The sequence below is a fragment of the Suncus etruscus genome, chromosome 1 (assembly GCF_024139225.1).
Source record: "Suncus etruscus isolate mSunEtr1 chromosome 1, mSunEtr1.pri.cur, whole genome shotgun sequence".
Lineage (NCBI taxonomy): Eukaryota > Metazoa > Chordata > Mammalia > Eulipotyphla > Soricidae > Suncus > Suncus etruscus.
In genome coordinates this window covers 96,656,988-96,677,550 of record NC_064848.1, presented here as the reverse complement: position 1 = coordinate 96,677,550, position 20,563 = coordinate 96,656,988, and the positions used below count along the sequence as shown (strand labels likewise).

The 20,563-nt window shown below is 34.9% G+C and overlaps 1 protein-coding gene across 2 annotated transcripts in view; it reads left to right on the top strand.

Moving 5' to 3' along the window:
* The window catches only part of ANKIB1 (ankyrin repeat and IBR domain containing 1), a 134,044-nt gene that overhangs the window by 79,151 nt on the left and 34,330 nt on the right, over nt 1-20,563 (top strand). For both annotated transcript variants that reach the window (XM_049768918.1, XM_049768911.1), the window contains 5 exons: nt 1,891-2,008; nt 11,140-11,348; nt 13,015-13,103; nt 18,402-18,546; nt 20,013-20,179. In XM_049768918.1, the coding sequence (XP_049624875.1) occupies nt 1,891-2,008; nt 11,140-11,348; nt 13,015-13,103; nt 18,402-18,546; nt 20,013-20,179 (728 nt within the window). The remainder of the gene's footprint in view (nt 1-1,890; nt 2,009-11,139; nt 11,349-13,014; nt 13,104-18,401; nt 18,547-20,012; nt 20,180-20,563) is intronic.

Genomic DNA, 20,563 nt, shown 5'->3' with positions numbered 1-20,563 from the left:
GAAGAATAATTATAATCACAAAGCAAAATACAACAGTAACAATACTTAAGCTATGGGTGTGACTGTGAAAATCTAAGTTACAAAGAAGGTTACAACTCAAGGCAACTCTTTGCAAGCTTACTTCAAATGCAAAATCAGGATTAGGAGGAAGTAGAAAGTATCTAGGAACTTGATCTCCACTGAGCAGGGCTCTATTGTTTAGGAGTCAAGTAAATCCAAGTTTGATGTGGTTCCCTTTTTCTAAGGAAAGTCTATAGCCCAGGGGTCTGCTCTCTGGCTTCGCCCTTAATTACCAGAAACTGCAGCTGAAAGGACATATTTGAAAAAGAGAAAAAACACTGTCTTTGCTTTTAGGGCTAAATATATACAGAAAAGGGGTTCTCAGTAATATTTAGTGCTGGGATTTCTGAGCCAAATTATTTGATAGAGGCCACAATTTTGCCTGAGATTTACAAAGGAGAGATAGCCAAATAGTGACTGAAAATGTAATGCCAAGCATCTCTTTGGAAATTCCTCAACCATCCATGCAGGGGAAAAAGGCATCCACAGCGGGCCATTTAAGGAACCCCATGAGGGTTATTTTAGTTCTCCCCACCAGGAAAATCTGAGGATACATCTGGTGGGCTGAGCTCCTCTAAAAGTTTATGTATGTTGTGGCAAAGCTCACTATTATCTAAAAAGTGAGCAAATTAATAATTGCTATCTATATGATGATTTACCCTAATATGACAACTATAAAACAAATTTATTTTAATGATTTCAATTGTCAAGGATAAATAAATGAGGATAACTACATATTACAAATGATCTTTTCCTTTTTTCACATGGCTTTAAAAGAGACTTTAAACAAGTTTAAATATTATCAAAAATATTATCAATTATTTTTTCTGAGTGAGATACTTGTAATTTTGTTCTTTATATATTTTCTGTCAAAAGGAAAAGTAAAATGATAAAGAATAACAAAAGATGAAAAACCTAAGATGGTTTATTGCCTATATGATAAAAACTAGGAGCCAGAGAGATGGTGCAGCTGCTAAAGCACTTGCGTTGCACATGGCCAACTGGGCTTGACCTGGTACACTTTTTGGTTCCTTCAGATTTCACCAAAAATAAGCTATGAGCACTGATCTGTGTGGCTCAAATTGTTTTTTAGACAAGAGAAAGAAAGGGGCTGGAGTGATAGTACAGCAGTAGAGCATTTGCTTTGCACGCAACAGATCCAGGATGGACCTGGGTTCTATCCCCGGCGTCCCATATTGGTCCCCCAAGCCAGGAGTGATTTCTGAGTGCATAGCCAGGAGTATATAGCCTCTGAGCATCACCGGGTGTGGTCCAAAAACAAAGCAAACAGAAAAACAAAAGAGAAAATGAAAACTAGAGCATTAAGGAACACTTGAATAATTCTTATAATATAACTTAAGTAAGTATGGCAAGTTAGTTCCAAATAAATATATAGGTATCATAGAATTAGACTAGCATTTCATATTGCATGTTAGCAAGCCAATCTTTAGCAACTCAATAATTAGTGCGATACCTTAATGAAAATAAATATTCACATACAATTGGGTTGTAATAAAAAGTAGATTAACATGCTGATTTTTAATTATGATTATTGGTTTGGTGGTTTTATTGAATAGTGGTACTTGCATTATAGGAATGATTTATGTTAGAATTACAGTATTAATAAGTACTACAATACACTTTCTAGTTGAAAAAGATTTGTGAAACAAATGTAGAGTTCTTGTTAGAGCATACAGAGCTTTTTTTTTAATTTCAATAACCAAACTGATGCTAGAAGATTAAAGAAATGACAAAACATGTTTTTATAGGCATTTAAAACTTCCTAGTTATATAATAAATAAATTAACTTTATTTTTCTTCTTTTCAAAGCCTTATGAAGGATTAAGACCTCAGGATCTTCGTAAATTGAAAGATATGCTTATTGTGGAAACTGCAGACATGCTTCAGGCTCCATTATTTACTGCTGAAGCTTTACTTCGAGCTCATGGTACTGTGATGTGCAGTGATGTGCATACTTTTTGAAACTTCAGAATTTAATGGTGCTGTTTTAGTATTATAAAATAAAGGTTGGAGTGATAATATAGTGGGTAGGGCACTTGATTACATGCATTCTATCTAAGTTCCATCTCTGGTATCACCTATAAGCACTGCCACAAGTGATTTCTGAGCGCAGAGCCAGGATTGAGCCCTGAGCACTGCCAAATGTGGCCCAAAAAATCAAAGGGAGAGTGGGAAAGCCCTAAATTTGCTAACCAAGTGCTAGCTCCACGGACTGATTGCATGCTTTATATGTAAGCAGCCTGTGTTTGATCCCTGGCATCACATGATTCCCCCTAGTACCACCCAGAGCAAACCCTAAAACTTTTCTGAACTCCATACCCTTATAAAAATTACATATTTGAAAGCATCTGTAGAGTATTTCCAAAGCATCTTATTCTCATTTTGTCAATTTCAAAAAACTCTTTCATTTTTACCTGATTTTCTCATTCTTTCTTTGCATATGTGATAGAACCAGATAACTGTAAAATCCTGGAATACCAACTTTGACATTTCTTCTCCTTCAGACCTTGTGTCCTGTTGTCACTAAATTGTTACTTTCACCTCCCAAATCCTACACTTTTCCCTTTGTCTTAATCACTGCTGCTCCCTTACACTGCCTTTTGTAAAGTCTGCTCTCTCCACTCTTATCATATTGGTTGTGCTTTTGTTTTCTATAGCATAGTCAGAATGATCTTTTTAAATATAATTATGACATAATTATAAGTCCAAGTTTTTACTAATATCCTGTCACTTTTAGGATGATGGGAAATACAAGTGTAACTAAAATGTTTTCTTTGTCTAGATACTATCTGTTTTCTTCTGCTTCATCTTGTGTAAAGCTTCCTCAGTGGTTTTTGTACTCCAGTTACTCCTTTTTACTTTCAATACAGGACATCACTAATGCTCCTGCCATGAGGTCTTTGAACATGCTGTATAACATCTGTGTAGAATGCCTTTACCTAGTTAACAAATTCTTTCTTCAGATGTCCACTTCAAGTCATTTTCTCAAAAGTTTATTTCACTGACTGGCTGACTTGTATTCTTCCACATTTTTATGGCATTTCTGAAGTCGAGTTTTGTATTTTGGGTTTTTTTTTTTTTTTGGTCCACCCACCCCCGGCCCTATGACCTTTATTTACTATTTTAACAGATTTATTTAAGTACTGTGGTTATAACAAAATTGTTCATTGTTGAGGTTCAGTCATACAATGTATACCATCCTTCACCAGTGCACACTTCCCGCCACTGATGTTTTGTGTTTCTTACCCTGTTGTCCTAATAAGACTCTTCGCAACTTTAACTGCATTCACCACTCTTTGTGGCAAGCTTCATTTCCTGGATTGGACCTCCTGACCCTTATCTCTATTATTTCTGAATTTCATGACTTCATATTTCCTAATGACTATGTAGTATTCCATTGTGTAGATATAACAGTTTCTTTAGCCACTAATCTGTTGTTGGGAATCTGGATTGTTCTAGATTCTGGCTATTGTAAATAGTTCTGCGATAAACAAATGAGTGCAGAGGGCATTTTTGTAGTGGTGTGTGTGTGTGTGTGTGTGTGTTCCGAGGGCATTTTTGTAGTGGTGTGTGTGTGTGTATGTGTGTGTGTGTGTGTTCCGAGGGCATTTTTGTAGTGGTGTGTGTGTGTATGTTTGTGTGTGTGTATTCCGAGGGCATTTTTGTAGTGTGTGTGTGTGTGTGTGTGTGTGTGTGTGTGTGTGTGTGTATTCTGAGGGCATTTTTGTAGTGTGTGTGTTCGTTCGTTCGTTCCTAGGGCATATCCCTAGGAGTTGTATTGCTGGATCATATGGAAACTCAATTTCTAGCTTTTTGAAGGATGTCCGTGTTGTTTTCCAAAAATTCTGGACCAGTCTGCATTTTTACCAGCAGTGAATGAGAGTTGCTTTTTCCCCACATTCATGCAGCACAAGTTGTTGTTGTTGTTGTTGTTGTTGTTGTTTTGCTTAGTTTTGTTTTTTGGTGATGTGTGCCAGTCTCTGGTGTGAGAATATACCTCACTGTTCTGATTTGCGTGATTAGTGATGTGGAGCATTATTTTATGTGTCTTTTGGCCATCTGTATTTCTTCTTTGAGAAAATGTCTGTTTATTTCTTCTCCCCATTTTTTGAATGGGGTTAGACTTTTTCTTCTTGTAAAGTTCATTCAGTGCTATGTATATCTTAGATGTTAATTCCTTATCTGATGGATTTTGCGTAAATAGTTTCTCCATTTGGTTGATAATCTGTATATCCTAGTCACTGTTTCCTTTGAAGTGCAGAAGTTTCTCAGTTTAACATAGTCCCATTTGTTTATCTTTGCTCCTACTTGCTTGGCCAATGGTATTTCATTCCTGAAGATGCCATTAGCTTCATCATCATGGGGCGTTCTGCCTCTTGTTTTCCTCTGTGTACCTTATTGTTTCAGGTCTGATATCAAGATCTTTAATCCATTTTGATTTGAACTTTGTGGATGGTGTTAAGGAGAGGTCTAAGTTCTTTTTTTTTTTTTTGCATGGATTTGACCAGTTTTTCTAGCACCACTTGTTGAAGAGACTTTTCTTGTTCTACTTTCTTGTTCCCTTATCAAAAGTTAATTGTTCATAATCCTGTGGATCCATTTCTAAATATTCAAGTCTATTCCAATGATCTGAGGGGCCTGTCTTTATTCCAATACCATGCTAATTTAATGACTGTTGCTTTATAGTACAGTTTAAAGTTGGGCAAAGTAATTCCTCCCATCTTTTTTTTTTAACCAAGGATTACTTTAAGTTTAAGCTATTCATAGACTTTTGTTTCTCCATATGAGTTTCAGGAGCCTCTGACCCATTTGTATGAAAATGTCATAGGAATTTTATAGTGTTTGCATTAAATCTGTACAATGCTTTAGGAAATATTGACATTTTAATGATGTTAATCCTCCCAATCCATGAGCAGGGTATATGACTTCATTTCATTGTGCTTTCTTTTATTTCTTGAAATAGTGTTTTATAGTTTTCTCTATAGATGTCTTTCACTTCTTTAGTTAAGTTGACTCCAACTGAGGCACAATTGTGAGTGGGATTGTTTTTGTTTGTTTGTTTGTTTTGTTTTGTTTTGTTTTGTTTTTGGATCATACCCAGCAGCACTTAGGGGTTACTCCAGGCCCACTGCTCAGAAATCGCTCATTCCAGGCTCAGGGGACCATATGGGACACTGGGATTTGAACCATCGTCCTTCTGCATGCAAGGCAAACGCCCTACCTCCATGCCGTCTTTCCAGACCCTTGGGATTGGTTTTTTTTTTTTTTTTTCATTTTAAAACAAAAATTTAATTGAATTATCATGAGATATAGTTACAAATTTGTTCGTGATTGAGTTTCAGTCATATAATGTCCAGCACACATCCCTTCATCAGTGCAGATTTTCTACCACCAAAGTATCCAGCTTCCGCTCCTTCACACCTGCCTCTATGGCACACATTATTGTTCTCTCTTTCTCTTTCTCTCTTTCTCTGTCTGTCTGTCTTCCTTTATTTTATATACCTTTTAGACACTATGTTTGCAATATTGTCATTGATGGAGTATAATGTATATCACTTTACCTTCTTTCAGCACCCAGATTTTGTCAAGACCTAACTGTTTTAGTTATAGTGGTCTCTTCTTTGCCTTAAACGTATTCCGCTGCTCTTTGTGGCAAGCTTCCTACCAAGGACTTGTCCTCCTGGACCTTGTTTCTATCTTTGGGTATTATTACCATACTATATTTTTTTAATCTACCACACAAGATTGCAATCATTCTATGTATGTCCCTCTCTCTCTGACTTATTTTACTCTGCATAACACTCTTCATATGCATCCAAGTATAGTCAAACTCTATTACTTCATTTTACCTAACAGCTGTATGGTATTCCATGGTATGATATTCCATGGTTTCATTATTAAATCATTTCTTCTCAAACAATTGAGTTGTTTCTAGACTCTGGCTATTATGAATTATGCTATGATAAATATAAGAGTGCAGATTCCTTTTCTGCATTGTGTTTTTGGGTCCCTAGGTTATATTTCCAGGAGTGGTATTGCTGGTCATATGGGAGTTCAAATTCTAGTTTTTGTTTTTGTTTTTTTTTTAATTTTTTATTTGTAATTATGAGAACAAGGATGCAAAGAAAGAGGACAAGGTAAAGTTACAGTGGAAGGACAATACATAACATAATTCTCAGAAGTCCCCTTGCTGATATCCCAACTTTGAAATTTCATCCAAAGAACATTAAGATTGTAACACACTATAATATTTCTTAACAGCACACAAGGCAATCTAAAGCCATAAAACTTACATAACTCCTTAAACATTACAGGCATAGCATTTTTTTTTTACATTTCCATATTCATGCATATTAGCTTAAGTTGACCTCAAATCTTAACTGGGTTCTTTTTAAGGATTAGAGTCAAAGGAGCACAGCAAAAATGGTGTTAGAGTGGCAATTGTTGTTTGCATAGGCCCACCAAAATATGAGGGACATGGAAAGAAATAACCTTGGCCTAAATACAAAAAGACCCGACCCCTGAAGGTTCCTGGCACAAGACCAACTCTAGGCTCCAGGCAAGCTAGATCGTCCAATCCAAGACATTGTCTGTAGTGCCAACACACTTATATTTTTCACACAGTCTCTGTTGTTGGTATCAAGCTTCTGTATTTAAGATCCTGGAATCTGTATATCCAACATTGAAGTCAGGATGTGGAGCGTCCTCTGGTTTCACCTTACAATCAAAGGGCAATGCAGGGAGCCCTGTCCTGTAAGCAAATCGTTGTTGTTGTTAAGTCTTCTCAGTGTTAATGGAAGTCTCTTTTGAGCAGGACAATGTCTGAGCAGTGTAGAGTCTTCCTTGGTAGAGGATTGCTTCCAGGTGATGCTATAGACCAGCCTGGATGTTTTGTGGATGGCTTCCCTGGTTCAGGGGAATGTCCTTTCTTCTGAGGTCTGTGCCAGGTCGTTATGTCAATGTTCAGGGTGTAAGGTCCCTTTGCACTATAAGATTAGTCTGTACCAATCTCTATTAGATAGGATCTTATTTATATGTATAGTATTTTCCCATTTTAATGTGCCTATGCAAAAAAGGAGCAATGCCACGTGGTGTTCTTGGCCCATAAGGGGGTGATAAGAACAATTATGGTTCAATCATAAGCATTAATCTGGGGGACTCTTTCTCTAAGATTCCTTGTTAAACAGCTCAAAAAGAGAAGAAGAAAAGCGGTTAGAATCGTCACTATATAAGACAACATTTAGTAAGAATTATAGCTGTCAGAGAAAAAAAACCAAAATATTCTAAAGAAATACGTGTCCATTTTATGTATCTTGAAACAGTTTGGGGTTGTTACACACAATGCACGGCTTTGGTCTGTGATAACGCTTGTACACTACTGATTACAAAGAGTAATGTAGATTAGAGATGTTTGGGGGGGATAGAGAGTAAAGGAATAAAAAAGAGCTTTGTAGGGATGTGGGAAAGGGCACGATACATAATAAAGATTCTGGATACGAAAAAAGTAACATAACAGTAGGAATACACTTAATATATGAAGTTTTGGGATGCAAAGGGCGGGATTTCTCCCCCGCCTCCCCCCAGGGCCCGATTAACCAGGCGTGGCCCTGAAGACCCACCAGGTTTGGGGGGATCTTGGCCCCCTGGACTAGGAGTTCAGCCCAGGGGACCTGTGGCTAGCTGTCCTGCCCAATATCTTTTTTTCCTCTTCATTCTTTTTGTATAGAAACGCCATGGAGTTTTTCATATTAACTTTATAGCTTGCTACTTTATTATATACTTTATTATTATTTATTGAGCTGCAAACAATTTATAATTTAATTTTACTTTTTTGTACTTTATTATATTGTAGCTTGGTACTTTATTATACTATGTGCTTTATAGTTGGTTTTTTTTTTTTTTTTTGTCTAATTGCTATGGCAAGTATTTCCAGGACTTTATTGAATAGATGTGGTGAGGGTGGGCAACCTTGCCTTGTGCCAGATCTTACTGGAAAGTCTTTTAGTTTGTCTCCATTGAATATATTTGCCACTGGCTGTGGTAAATGGCCTTGACTATACTGAGAAAAGTTCCTTCCATTCCCATCTTGTTGAGAGTTCTTATCATGAATAGGTGCTGGAGCTTTTCAAGTACTTTCTCAGCATCTATTGATACAATCATATGGTTTTGTTTTTTCTTTTATTCATATAGGTTTTTATATTGATTGACTTGCATATATTAAACCATCCTTACATTCCTGGAATGAATCCTACTTGAGTTTGTTTTTATAAATGTATGTGTATGCTTTTACTTTACATCCTTAATACAGACTTTATCCCATGAAGGCAGGAATTGTACTTCTTATTTTATCCTTATTTCCTGGTATAGCTTAGTGTCACACAAAAGGTATTCAGATGATATAACAATCGAAGCAGCAATTGTGTTGAAAAAATATACTACTAGAAGAGACTAAAATTTGGGGCCGGAGAGATAGCATGGAGGTAAGGCATTTACCTTTCATGCAGAAGGTCATTGGTTCAAATCCCGGTGTCCCATATGGTCCCCTGTGCCTGCCAGGAGCAATTTCTGAGCACGGAGCCAGGAAAAACCCCTGAGCACTGCCGGGTGTGACCTAAAATCCACAAAAAAAAAAAAAAGAAAAAGAAAAGAAAAGACTAAAATTTGGCTTATTGAATATATTTATTTAAACATTAATGATTATTTTTATTTTATTTATTTATTAATGATTATTTTTATTTTATTTATTTATTTATTAATGATTATTTTTATTATTTTAAGATAACACAGTGGAGTAACATAAAACTGTTATTCTAAGAAAGTATTTTTAGCTTTGCCATTTTAAAACTATCAGTGTTGAGTTCTATTTTGTACCATTTGCTGAAATGAAGTGCATTTTTTGTTTTTTGTTTGTTTGTTTGCTTGCTCTTTGGGTTAAACATGGCAGTGTTCAGCTCTTATTCCTGGCTTTGCACTTAGGAATAATTACTCCTGTCAGTGCTCATCGAACCATACGGAATGCTGGTGACTGAATCTAGATTGGCCACCTGCAAGGCAAGCACCTTCCCTGCTGTACTAACACTTCAGGCCACTGTAAAGCATTTTTGTCCAGTTTTGGTTCTTTATTTTTTCTTATCTGTAATTGGACTCCTATTTCCTATCTTACTTTATATCGCCTTAAATCACATTATGATATATAGTAGTGTCAAAGAACTGCCCCAATTGTTCCATTTTGCTTCTGTGCTTTTGCTTGCATAGTCTATATACATTTAGAAATGTAACAACTCAAATCTTTATTCTAAGTCTGAGTCATAATAGTCTTGTTAAGTCACCAAGCACATTGACTTAATATGAATAAAGAGGTCTTCAAGGTAAGGTGCCTGCCTTGCCTGCGCTAACCTTGGACGGACCGCGGTTTGATCCCCCGGTGTCCCATATGGTCCCCCAAGCCAGGAGCAACTTCTGAGCACATAGCCAGGAGTAACCCCTGAGCGTTACCGGGTGTGGCCCAAAAACCAAAAAAAAAAAAAAGAGGTCTTCATAGGAAATTTACACAACTATTTGTATTGAGCTAAAATCTATATAGAATCATCCTACTGTAAATAATTAACTCTAAACTACACTTAGCCACTACTCCTTATAATTACAAATAAATACTGTGAGAATTTGGGCAAATTATATAACTTTCCTAAATGTCTTATTGTTTTTAAATAATAATTGAACAGTTTGGGACAAACTAAAACAATGCATATAAAACATCTTTCAAACATAATTAAACACACTTATTCATTGTTTTTAAAGGGCTAATTTTTATTATTGAATATAATAATATATTTTACTCGACTATTTTAAATGGTGTTCATTGTATTAAGATAGTTAAGCCAGGGGCCGGAGAGATAGCATGGAGGTAAGGCATTTGCCTTTCATGCAGGAGGTCATCGGTTCGAATCCCGGTGTCCCATATGGTCCCCCGTGCCTGCAGGAGCAATTTCTGAGCCTGGAGCCAGGAATAACTTCTGAGCACTGCTGGGTGTGACCTAAAAAGCAAAAGGAAAAAAAAAAGATAGTTAAGCCAGTTTTGAGATTACTTAGAACTATACGTGATTCATGGGGCCAGAGTGATAGCACAGTGAGTTGGGCAGTTGTCTTGCACGTGGCCTGTCTGGGATCTATCCCTGGAATCCCATATTGTTCCCTGTGCCTGACAGAAGTAATTTCTGAGAGAAGAACTAGGAGTAACCTATGAGCAGGATGTGGACTCCAAACAAACAAAATAATTCCTTCAGGGGCTGGAGAGTTAGCATGGAGGTAGGGTGTTTCCCTTGCATGCAGGACAGTGGTTCTAATCCCAGCATCCCATATGATCCCTCGAGCCCGCCAGGAGCGATTTCTGAGCATAGAGTCAAGAGCAACCCCTGAGCGCTACCAGGTGTGACCCCCCCAAAAAAAAATCCCTTCAGATTTGTTTTGTTTTGTATTTGGGCCCTACTAGCAGTACTCAGGCTCTGAGCCCAAAACTCACACCTGCAAGGCTTTGAACATGTACAAGGCAAATGCCCTACTCACTGTGCTATTGCTCCTGCCCCAATTTCTTCTATTTTCAAGGTACATATCAAATAATTTTGAGGACATAATAGCATTCTGATATGTTATACATAATAAACTGTATAATCATTTTATAAATAACACAATGAAGCAAATTGCAAAATTATACTTTTTCTTGAAAGAATAAAGCATCTAAGTCCTGTAGCAACAAAAAAGTTGATTTCAAAGTGATTTATAAATCATCATTATAGTAAAAAAAAGATGTAGAATTTGGCCATAATGTTATATATTTGGAATGACTAACCCTTGGTAAATTATAAAAGTTAAAGTTTTTGAAAATATTAATAGGTATAAAATCTAGAATTAACTTGCAATTCCTACTTTAATATAAATATTTTTATTCTTTAATTGATTTATATTTTTATCGCTACTGTTTCTTTTTGTTATTATGAAACTCTTAAACATTACCATGTTTGCTCTGTGTTTTAAGAAAGCTCCATTTCATTTTTCTTAAAGACTGGGACAGAGAGAAATTACTTGAAGCCTGGATGTCCAACCCAGAAAACTGTTGCCAACGATCAGGTGTTCAGATGCCAACTCCTCCACCAAGTGGATATAATGCCTGGGACACACTTCCTTCTCCAAGGACTCCAAGGACTACACGCTCCTCAGTCACTTCTCCAGATGAAATAAGTTTATCTCCTGGAGATTTGGAAACCAGTTTGGTATGCTTAGTATTTACTAACTATATTAAGCTTTGTATTCATGTCTTTAATTTTTATTTATTTTGTTTTTCTTTTATATTTTGGATCATACCCAGCACAGTTCTGGGGCAACTTACTAGTGCAGTATTTGGGGTCACTCCCAGCATGCTTGCTTATAAGACCAGTGAAGTGTCTCAGATCAAACCTGGGGCTCCTTCACACAATGTATATTCTCCAGATCTTTGAGCTACCTCTCCATTCACTTATCGTTTTTTTGTTTTGGTTTGGTTTGGTTTTTGATTTTTGGGTCATACCCGGTGGTGCTCAGGGATTACTCCTGGCTCTGCACTCAGAAATTGCTCCTGTCAGGCTCGGGGTGATTATATGGGATGCTGGGATTCAAACCGCCTTCTGTCCTGGGTAAGCTGCATGCAAGGCAAACACACTACCGCTATGCTATCTCTCCAGCCCCTCACTCATCTTTTAAGTTTGCTTTTTGCAACCTTGTCATAGTCTTCTATTTAAAGTTTTAAATGGTTTGGTTATTTTACAGTAGTATATTTATTATAAGGATATTTTTGTGATTGCTTAATTATAAGTTAAAAATCATTTCATTTTTGATTGAATCAAAAAGCATATAAAAATATGAGAAAATGGGGCTGGAGAGATAGCAAGGAGGTAACGCATTTGCCTTGCATACAGAAGAACAGTGGTTCAAATCCCAACATCCCATAAGGTCCCCCGAGCCTGCCAGGAGCGATTTCTGAGCATGGAGCCAGGAGTAACCCCTAAGCACTGCCGGGTATGACCCAAAAACCAAAAACAAAAAAAGAGAGAGAGAGAGAGACAATATTTTCTTAAAAGCTTTGGTTGCTTAAGATTTTAAATGTGCAATATTGAAATACCAAATATGCTTGTGATAGCCACTTTAAACCAAAAGTTTCATAACAATTTTTGTACTGAAACATTTATTATAAAAAGACATTTATAATTACATACTTGTTTCAGTAAAGCCTCTGAAGTTTGTCATGTAAATACAGTTCCATAATAAATGCTTTATTTTTATTGAGAAACACTACTACTGTTGTCTGCATTTTCAGTTGGCATACATGGTATGTGTTCTAAGAAATTTTGGTGTTTTTTTAAAAGATTCAGCCACTCAAAATATGTGGTAAATATGAAAGCATTCCAAGTTATATCTATACCTTTTGTTAATTAGAATCATACTTCTATAATTTTTACCTGCAGCATTATATGCTTTATAGTAAGTCATTGGTTAGAAAAAAACATACTTTTCTATCCCTAGATTGCTACTATATCTTGAGTTGCTATACTGAAAATATAGTTACTTTTCTGGGATGATCATAGAATGAAGGACTCATGTCTGTGGTTATTTTTCAAAAGATAGTTTGATCTTGACCTGAAAAATTCTAATGGTCTGTTTCTTCTACTTTCTTTTCCAAATGTATAGTTACTGATTAATACATAAATCTGAAACTTAAAGTGTTTTGACTCAGGTGTTAAAACTTTGAATCCCACAATAGTTTATAATGAGATAGGCATGTATTTCTTGTTGAGACTAACTTTTCTCCTAGTTATAACACTAGTTTTTTTTTTGCCTTGAATCAATAAAAAAGTGAATATCCAGTCTCCATTCATTTAAAACCTTGCTCTTTTTCATCTCCAGTGTGATATTTGTATGTGCAGTATTTCTGTATTTGAAGATCCAGTGGATATGCCCTGTGGACATGACTTTTGTAGAGGATGTTGGGAGTCGTGAGTATATGTACAGCTTAGTTTGTTGTTTGATAGCACACTGATTTGGTAACAAAATAGTTTACTCTCAATATTTAGTGAAATGGATAATTTTTTGTTTCAAAATTGTCCTGAAATGTATGACTTTTCAAGGGATTTTTTGAACATTTCATGCATTTTTTGATAAGTCAATAACCTTGAAAAACTGCAGCAATATTAATGATGTAAATTCAGTTTTTAATCACCACCAAGATGTTAGGTGCAGTTTTATATATATATATATATATATATATATATATAAATTTATTTTGCTTTTATCTTTCATTTTGCTATTTATCTTTATTCTCTGTTCTGTTACTTTATCGAGATAGCGAAATCCTTAAAATTCTAAGATTTTCACAGAGTGCTGGGTACCAAGTATAGGGAACTAGAAAGTAGATACTAGATAATAGAGGAGCACTTAAGTAAATAAGTAAATATTTTTATTTTTAAACAACTTTTGGGGTATATTTGGCATAGAATAAAATGTATATAATTAAGTAATTTAATATACTCTGACAGATTCAATACTTATTGAAATATTAGTATAATCAGGATGATGAATATATTCATCCTCCTCCAAAGTTTTCTCATTTTTCCTTTTTTAAGGTCCCTCCCACAGGGAAGGACTCTTTCTCTTGTTTCTGCTTTCTTCCCACAATCAACCCTTTCTCCCAGTTCATAGACCATTACTGATTTTATTTCATTTAAGTACATTATCTGTTTTCCAATTTTGGCTGAGTCCAGTATTTCATATGAAGGAAGAAAAATATTACTGCTTTTTAAAAGCAGTAATATATATTTATATATATTAAAAATATATTTATATATAAATGCAATTTATATATAAATGACAATTTAAAGTCATTTGTTTGAAAACATGTCCATACTAGACTCCGCTTCAAATTTAATTTGTTAGAATCAAGTCAGTACAGCTATGACACACATAAACTTAGTATCAAGATTCAGAGCTCACAGTGTGAAGCATACTTTTACCTATCATTTCTGGAAACACAATATTCCTAAGAGTTATTCTTTATTTTATATAAAATTATTGGCTGCATTGTGTTAACTGGTCGTATTTGGGTTTTATCATGTTTGTTACCATTGGATTCTTTTTATGAAAACTGACTACCAATCACCCACCCAAGGAATTTACTTTAAGAACTTTTTAGCATCTTTGACCTTTCTCACCTAGAAACTGTCTATCTCATCACAAATAGATATGAGACTTTATGGTAGAACTTAAAATGAAAAGATTTTAATATTAATTTAATTACTGTTTTCTGTAGTATATTACAAGCTGCCTAGAGTTCTTCCCAGATACTTGTCAAATCAAGCATCCCTAGCAAAACAAGATTTAAGTTGGATGATTCATGTGTTGAACTATATTTTAATTAATTGTAGTCCTTTCATAGGTCATATAGAAAAGACACTTCTCTTACAAGCAAGGAAGAGATATTTAAAGTTGATAAAGAATTTGAAAGACTCTTAGTTTATCTTACTCTTCCCAACCCATTTATTTCATTAATCCCATGAGATGTTTTCAAGGACTTAAATGAACAGAAATTTTTATTTTAAATGAAGTAACATTTAGCATTATTATTATTATTACATTATGTAAATTTCAGTGTGTAATTCATAGATAAATATCATGTTACATTAAGTTCAGTAACAGGGGCCAGAGAGATAGCTCAGGGTAGGGCGTTTGCCTTGCACACAGCCGATCCAGGACAGATGGTGGTTTGAATCCTTGCATCCCATATGGCCCCCCCTGTGCCTACCAGGAGCAATTTCTGAGCGCAGAGCCAGGAGTAACCCCTGAGCACCGCCGGGTATGACCCAAAAACCAAAAAAAAAAAAAAAAATCAATAATAAAAGCCCAGTTCTACCTGTCCTTTACCCATTAATTAACTACAATGGAAGTTCTTTTAAAATCAGTCTTCTTTTTTTTTTTTTTTTTTTTTTTTTTTTTGGTTTTTGGGCCACACCCAGTAACGCTCAGAGGTTACTCCTGGCTATGTGCTCAGAAGTTGCTCCTGGCTTGGGGGACCATATGGGACACCGGGGGATCGAACCGCGGTCCGTCCAAGGCTAGCGCAGGCAAGGCAGGCACCTTACCTTTAGCGCCACCGCCCGGCCCCCAAAATCAGTCTTCTTAATCTGCTACTTAGTAGTTGTTAATTTAGATAAGTGCTATTTTTTTGATAAGTGCTATTTTTTTATGCCTCAATTTTCAAATATAAAATGGTAGTGTCAGCAAGTATTAGTAGTAGTATTGTCAGTTTATAGCTAACTGACTTAATAGATGTATAATGCTTAGAATAAACCCTAGCACATAATAGCCACTCAATGCATGTTATTCATTATTATCTTTCTAAACATAGTAATAAGTGTAGATAATATATTTGTGATATAACTTGTAAAACCTATCTTTAGGATGAAATATAGGTAGTTTATTCTGAGTTTATCTGTTAGTAGGAAGTTGTATCTTGATATTACTTAATAATAGGTTTTCCAGAAAAGTGATCCTATCTTCAATGAGATCTTCTCAGTTCTGTTATTTCATTTCCCAGAGAAAATTAAAACTGCCCTCGTGTACTTAAAATGCATAAAATTTAAAGCATCAATACATAGTACACTTTCTAAAGCAGATTGAACTTTGACAGGGGACTATAAATTTAAGATAAATTATATTCAGCTATCCAGGAAAGAGCAACAAATCAAAAATAGCTGCAGAACTTTGATCGGAATGAAAAATGGACCTAGTCGAAGGCAGTTGATTGAAAAGGTGTTCTAGATTGGGGAAAAATTTCAACTTGTTTATTTTAAGGGTAATAAGAATGAATGAATTGAAAAAGGTTCATGATAGTTCACGTCCCAGTATTGGGAAGATCTAAGGATTAATCTGAGAAAAGAAGAAACCTCGTTTTGTTGAACAAGAGATGACCAGGATTGTTCAAGGTATTAGGTTTGAGGTATGGTGAAGACAGTAAGAAATAAAATTAAACTTAGACCCCCAGCTAACATCATGTACAAAGGTAAAATCCAAATGGATTAAAGACCTCGATATCAGCCCCAAAACCATAAGATATATAGAACAGCACATAGGCAAAACACTACAGGACATTACAGGCATCTTCAAGGAGGAAACTGCACTCTCCAAGCAAGTGAAAGCAGAGATTAACAGATGGGAATATATTAAGCTGAGAAGCTTCTGCACCTCAAAGGAAATAGTGCCCAGGATACAAGAGCCACCCACTGAGTGGGAGAAACTATTCACCCAATACCCATCAGATAAGGGGCTAATCTCCAAAATATACAAGGCACTGACAGAACTTTACAAGAAAAAAACATCTAACCCCATCAAAAAATGGGGAGAAGAAATGAACAGACACTTTGACAAAGAAGAAATACGCATGGCCAAAAGACACATGAAAAAATGTTCCACATCACTAATCATCAGGGAGATGCAAATCAAAACAACGATGAGATACCACCTCACACCCCAGAGAATGGCACACATCACAAAGAATGAGAATAAACAGTGTTGGCGGGGATGTGGAGAGAAAGGAACTCTTATCCACTGCTGGTGGGAATGCTGTCTAGTTCAACCTTTATGGAAAGCGATATGGAGATTCCTCCAAAAACTGGAAATTGAGCTCCCATACGATCCAGCTATACCACTCCTAGGAATATACCCTAGGAACACAAAAATACAATACAAAAACCCCTTCCTTACACCTATATTCATTGCAGCTCTATTTACCATAGCAAGACTCTGGAAACAACCAAGATGCCCTTCAACAGATGAATGGCTAAAGAAACTGTGGTACATATACACAATGGAATATTATGCAGCTGTCAGGAGAGATGAAGTCATGAAATTTTCCTATACATGGATGTACATGGAATCTATTATGCTGAGTGAAATAAGTCAGAGAGAGAGAGAAAAACGCAGAATGGTCTCACTCATCTATGGGTTTTAAGAAAAATGAAAGACACCCTTGTAATAATAATTTTCAGACACAAAAGAGAAAAGAGCTGGAAGTTCCAGCTCACCTCAGGAAGCTCACCACAAAGAGTGATGAGTTTAGTTAGAGAAATAACTACATTTTGAACTGTCCTAATATTGAGAATGTATGAGGGAAATGTAGAGCCTGTTTAGGGTACAGGCGGGGGTTGGGTGGGGAGGAGGGTGATTTGGGACTTGGGTGATGGGAATGTTGCACTGGTGATGGGTGGTGTTCCTTTTATGACTGAAACCCAAACACAATCATGTATGTAATCAAGGTGTTTAAATAAAAAAAAAAATTAAAAAAAAAAAAAAAAAGAAAAATGAAGGACATTTCTCAACGATAAAAAAAAAAAAAAAGAGTTGTAGAGACTACTGACATATCCTTTGGTGAAAAGAGAACTACATAGAAGGAGAACATGGAGCAAAGAGAGATTCAGTAAGCTATATTTTTCCTCTTAAAACAGTGAAATTAAGAGAAAATCAAGGAAAAGTGATTTTGTAGGCAGTTGTTTTCTTCAAGTTTGTGTTAAATTCACACTTCAAATGTTTGTTCTTTTTATTTTTCATAAACAGTATAATAAAATCTTTGATTTAAAATGTAAATTTTTTTGCAATGCCAATAACCATTCAGATACTTCATATACATTTTATCACTCCAATCTGTATAATCATATAAGTACATATTATCTTCTTTTTTTGGATTATGAAACTAGGGCTCAGAGCAGTTAAATATATTTCTTAAGGTCATTGTTACAGACAATGGAATTCTCTTACTCACAATTTTTATTCTTAAACATTTATTTCTACCTTGGGTAATTTCTACCACGTCAGATTCCTTTCCCTACTACCTCAATTTGTGGCCCTAGACTAGGAAATAAAGACCATTTTAATATCTAAATAAAATACAAGCAAAAAGTCTTTTCTTCATAAAGACTTGCTCTATTCTAGTGCCACCCTAATATCTATGGGTTTTTCCTATGTGTAGAAATGGAGAATTGAACGAGATTGTTCTATGAGATTTTTACACCACTCGTTTCTTTTACTTAGGTAATGTTAAATACATTAAGATACCAAAGGTTAAAGCAAAAGAGGAATATGAGAAAAATAAAACATAAGTATATATGTAATATATATATATTGTTCAGTAACTTTGAAATTATAATTGATATTGTTTTATATTAATTATACCCTGAAATTTTGGCATTAAGAAAAGCTTGAGGATGAGTAAATTATATCCTTTTATTTTTTTATATTTTTAACAGATTTTTGAATCTGAAAATTCAAGAAGGTGAAGCTCACAACATTTTCTGCCCTGCATATGACTGCTTCCAACTTGTGCCTGTGGATATCATAGAAAGTGTAGTTTCTAAGGAGATGGATAAACGATACTTGCAGTTTGACATTAAAGTACGCTGTCAGTTATTAGATTTCGATCATTTTAATTTTTTTAAATATATATAAATATATTTTATTTTTTGTTTTATTTTTAAGCATAAAGTAATATACTCTAAATTTTTGTCTCAGAAAAATTACATGAAGAAATGTTGGTATAAATTAAAATTTGAAACTGAACATTTATAAAATAATAATGATGGAAGTAAAAATGAAGATTAAAATAGTTACTGATCAAAAAATAAAAGTTAAAAAAAAATAAAGTAAAACTTTTTGGGCCCGGAGCCATAATACCGTGGGGAGAGCCTTTGCCATGCAACTGACAACCTAGGCTCAAACTCTGACATCCTATATGGCACCCCAAGCCTGCCAGGAGTAATTTCTGAGCACAGAACCAAGAACAACCCCTGAGCATCACCAGGTGTGATTCAAAACCCAAAATAAACTATCTCAGAAAAATTTACTGATCTGCCTATTGAATAGTTTTATAATTGATCTTATAATTGAAATATTATTAAAATATATACTAAAGTGTTTCAAAAGATAACCTATATTTCTAAATACAAATGTTTTATAAAATAGACATCCAACAGATCTTGAAAATTTATAAGCTTAAAATATTTTAAAGTAGTTTTGTATAATGAATTTTATTTTTTCCTCCCTTTTTTCTTTATTTTTAGTTCTAAATTGCACAAAACTTACATTTTAATGGTGTTGTATAGATGTATTTGTAAACTAGGTCATAATAAATACCTTTTATTTTTGAACCACATCAATGATATCAGGGGCTAACTACTAGATCAGTGCCCAGTCTTCATGCCATGTTAGGGGGATAATCTGGTGCCAGTGTCAAAGCCTTCATTATGGAAAGCATGTATTCCAGTCTTTTGAGCATCTCCTACTAGAACTTAAGGAAAGTATTTCTACTATTGCTTTAACACATAAAGCAACATAAAATTGATTTTTATGTTACTAATAGGATGTCATATAGAAGTTTACTTTTCTAATGCAATTAATAATAATAAGTTTTTTATTTTAATTATTGTCCATCAAAAAAGTGACGTCTTAAAATTCATATTTTGTATAACTAATTGCATATCTTATTATCATACTTGTTTTTTAGATAAAGTGTTGGAGGTAATGGAAAGATAGCTTATTAATAAACTATTTCTATATGATTTATGTTTAGGATGACCAGGTTTGATCCCTGGTACTTCATATTTCCCCCAAGCAGCCAGCCAGGTATATAGCTCCTGAGTACCTTCTGATGTAGTCCCCCAAAAAAGAAAAAACATTTTTTGTCACCTTTTTTTCTTCTTACTTATTTGTACTTTAATGTTTTCAATACTTTTTGAGACTCACTACTTGTTTTTTACTGTACACTGCCTTAATTTTAAAGTAAATTGATACAGAAGTACATTGTATATTAAACTTTAGAGCTAACTTATTTCCTATTTGTTTTCTTATTGCTGTTTAAACAGGCTTTTGTTGAAAATAATCCTGCCATTAAATGGTGTCCTACTCCAGGATGTGAAAGAGCCGTCAGACTAACCAAACAAAGTTCAAACACATCTGGGTCTGATACACTCAGCTTTCCCTTACTCAGAGCTCCTGCTGTAGACTGTGGAAAAGGACACCTCTTCTGCTGGTCAGTATAAGACACTGGAATCATAAGACTGATTACTTTCAAGTTTTTTAAGAGATTTTACACCTGAGTCATGCCTTAAATTGTATCATTAGGTCTGTTTAAATGTGTAATGAGTAGTGATTGTTTACGTTTATGATATATTTGATGTATGCAAGTCTGTCAATTATTTTTATATATCATTTTCCTCAATGCAATGGTCTGAACTGTTGTTACATCTAGTTTTTAAATAAGGAAATTGAAGATCAGAGAAGTTGTCGATGATCATGCATCTAGTAAGTGATAGATATGGGAGTAGAGCCTAGGTGGCTTTGATTCCAAATCCATGTGCTTAAACATTAGTACTGAATTGCTGGCTGTAGAATGTAAATTCTTAGAATGTCATTA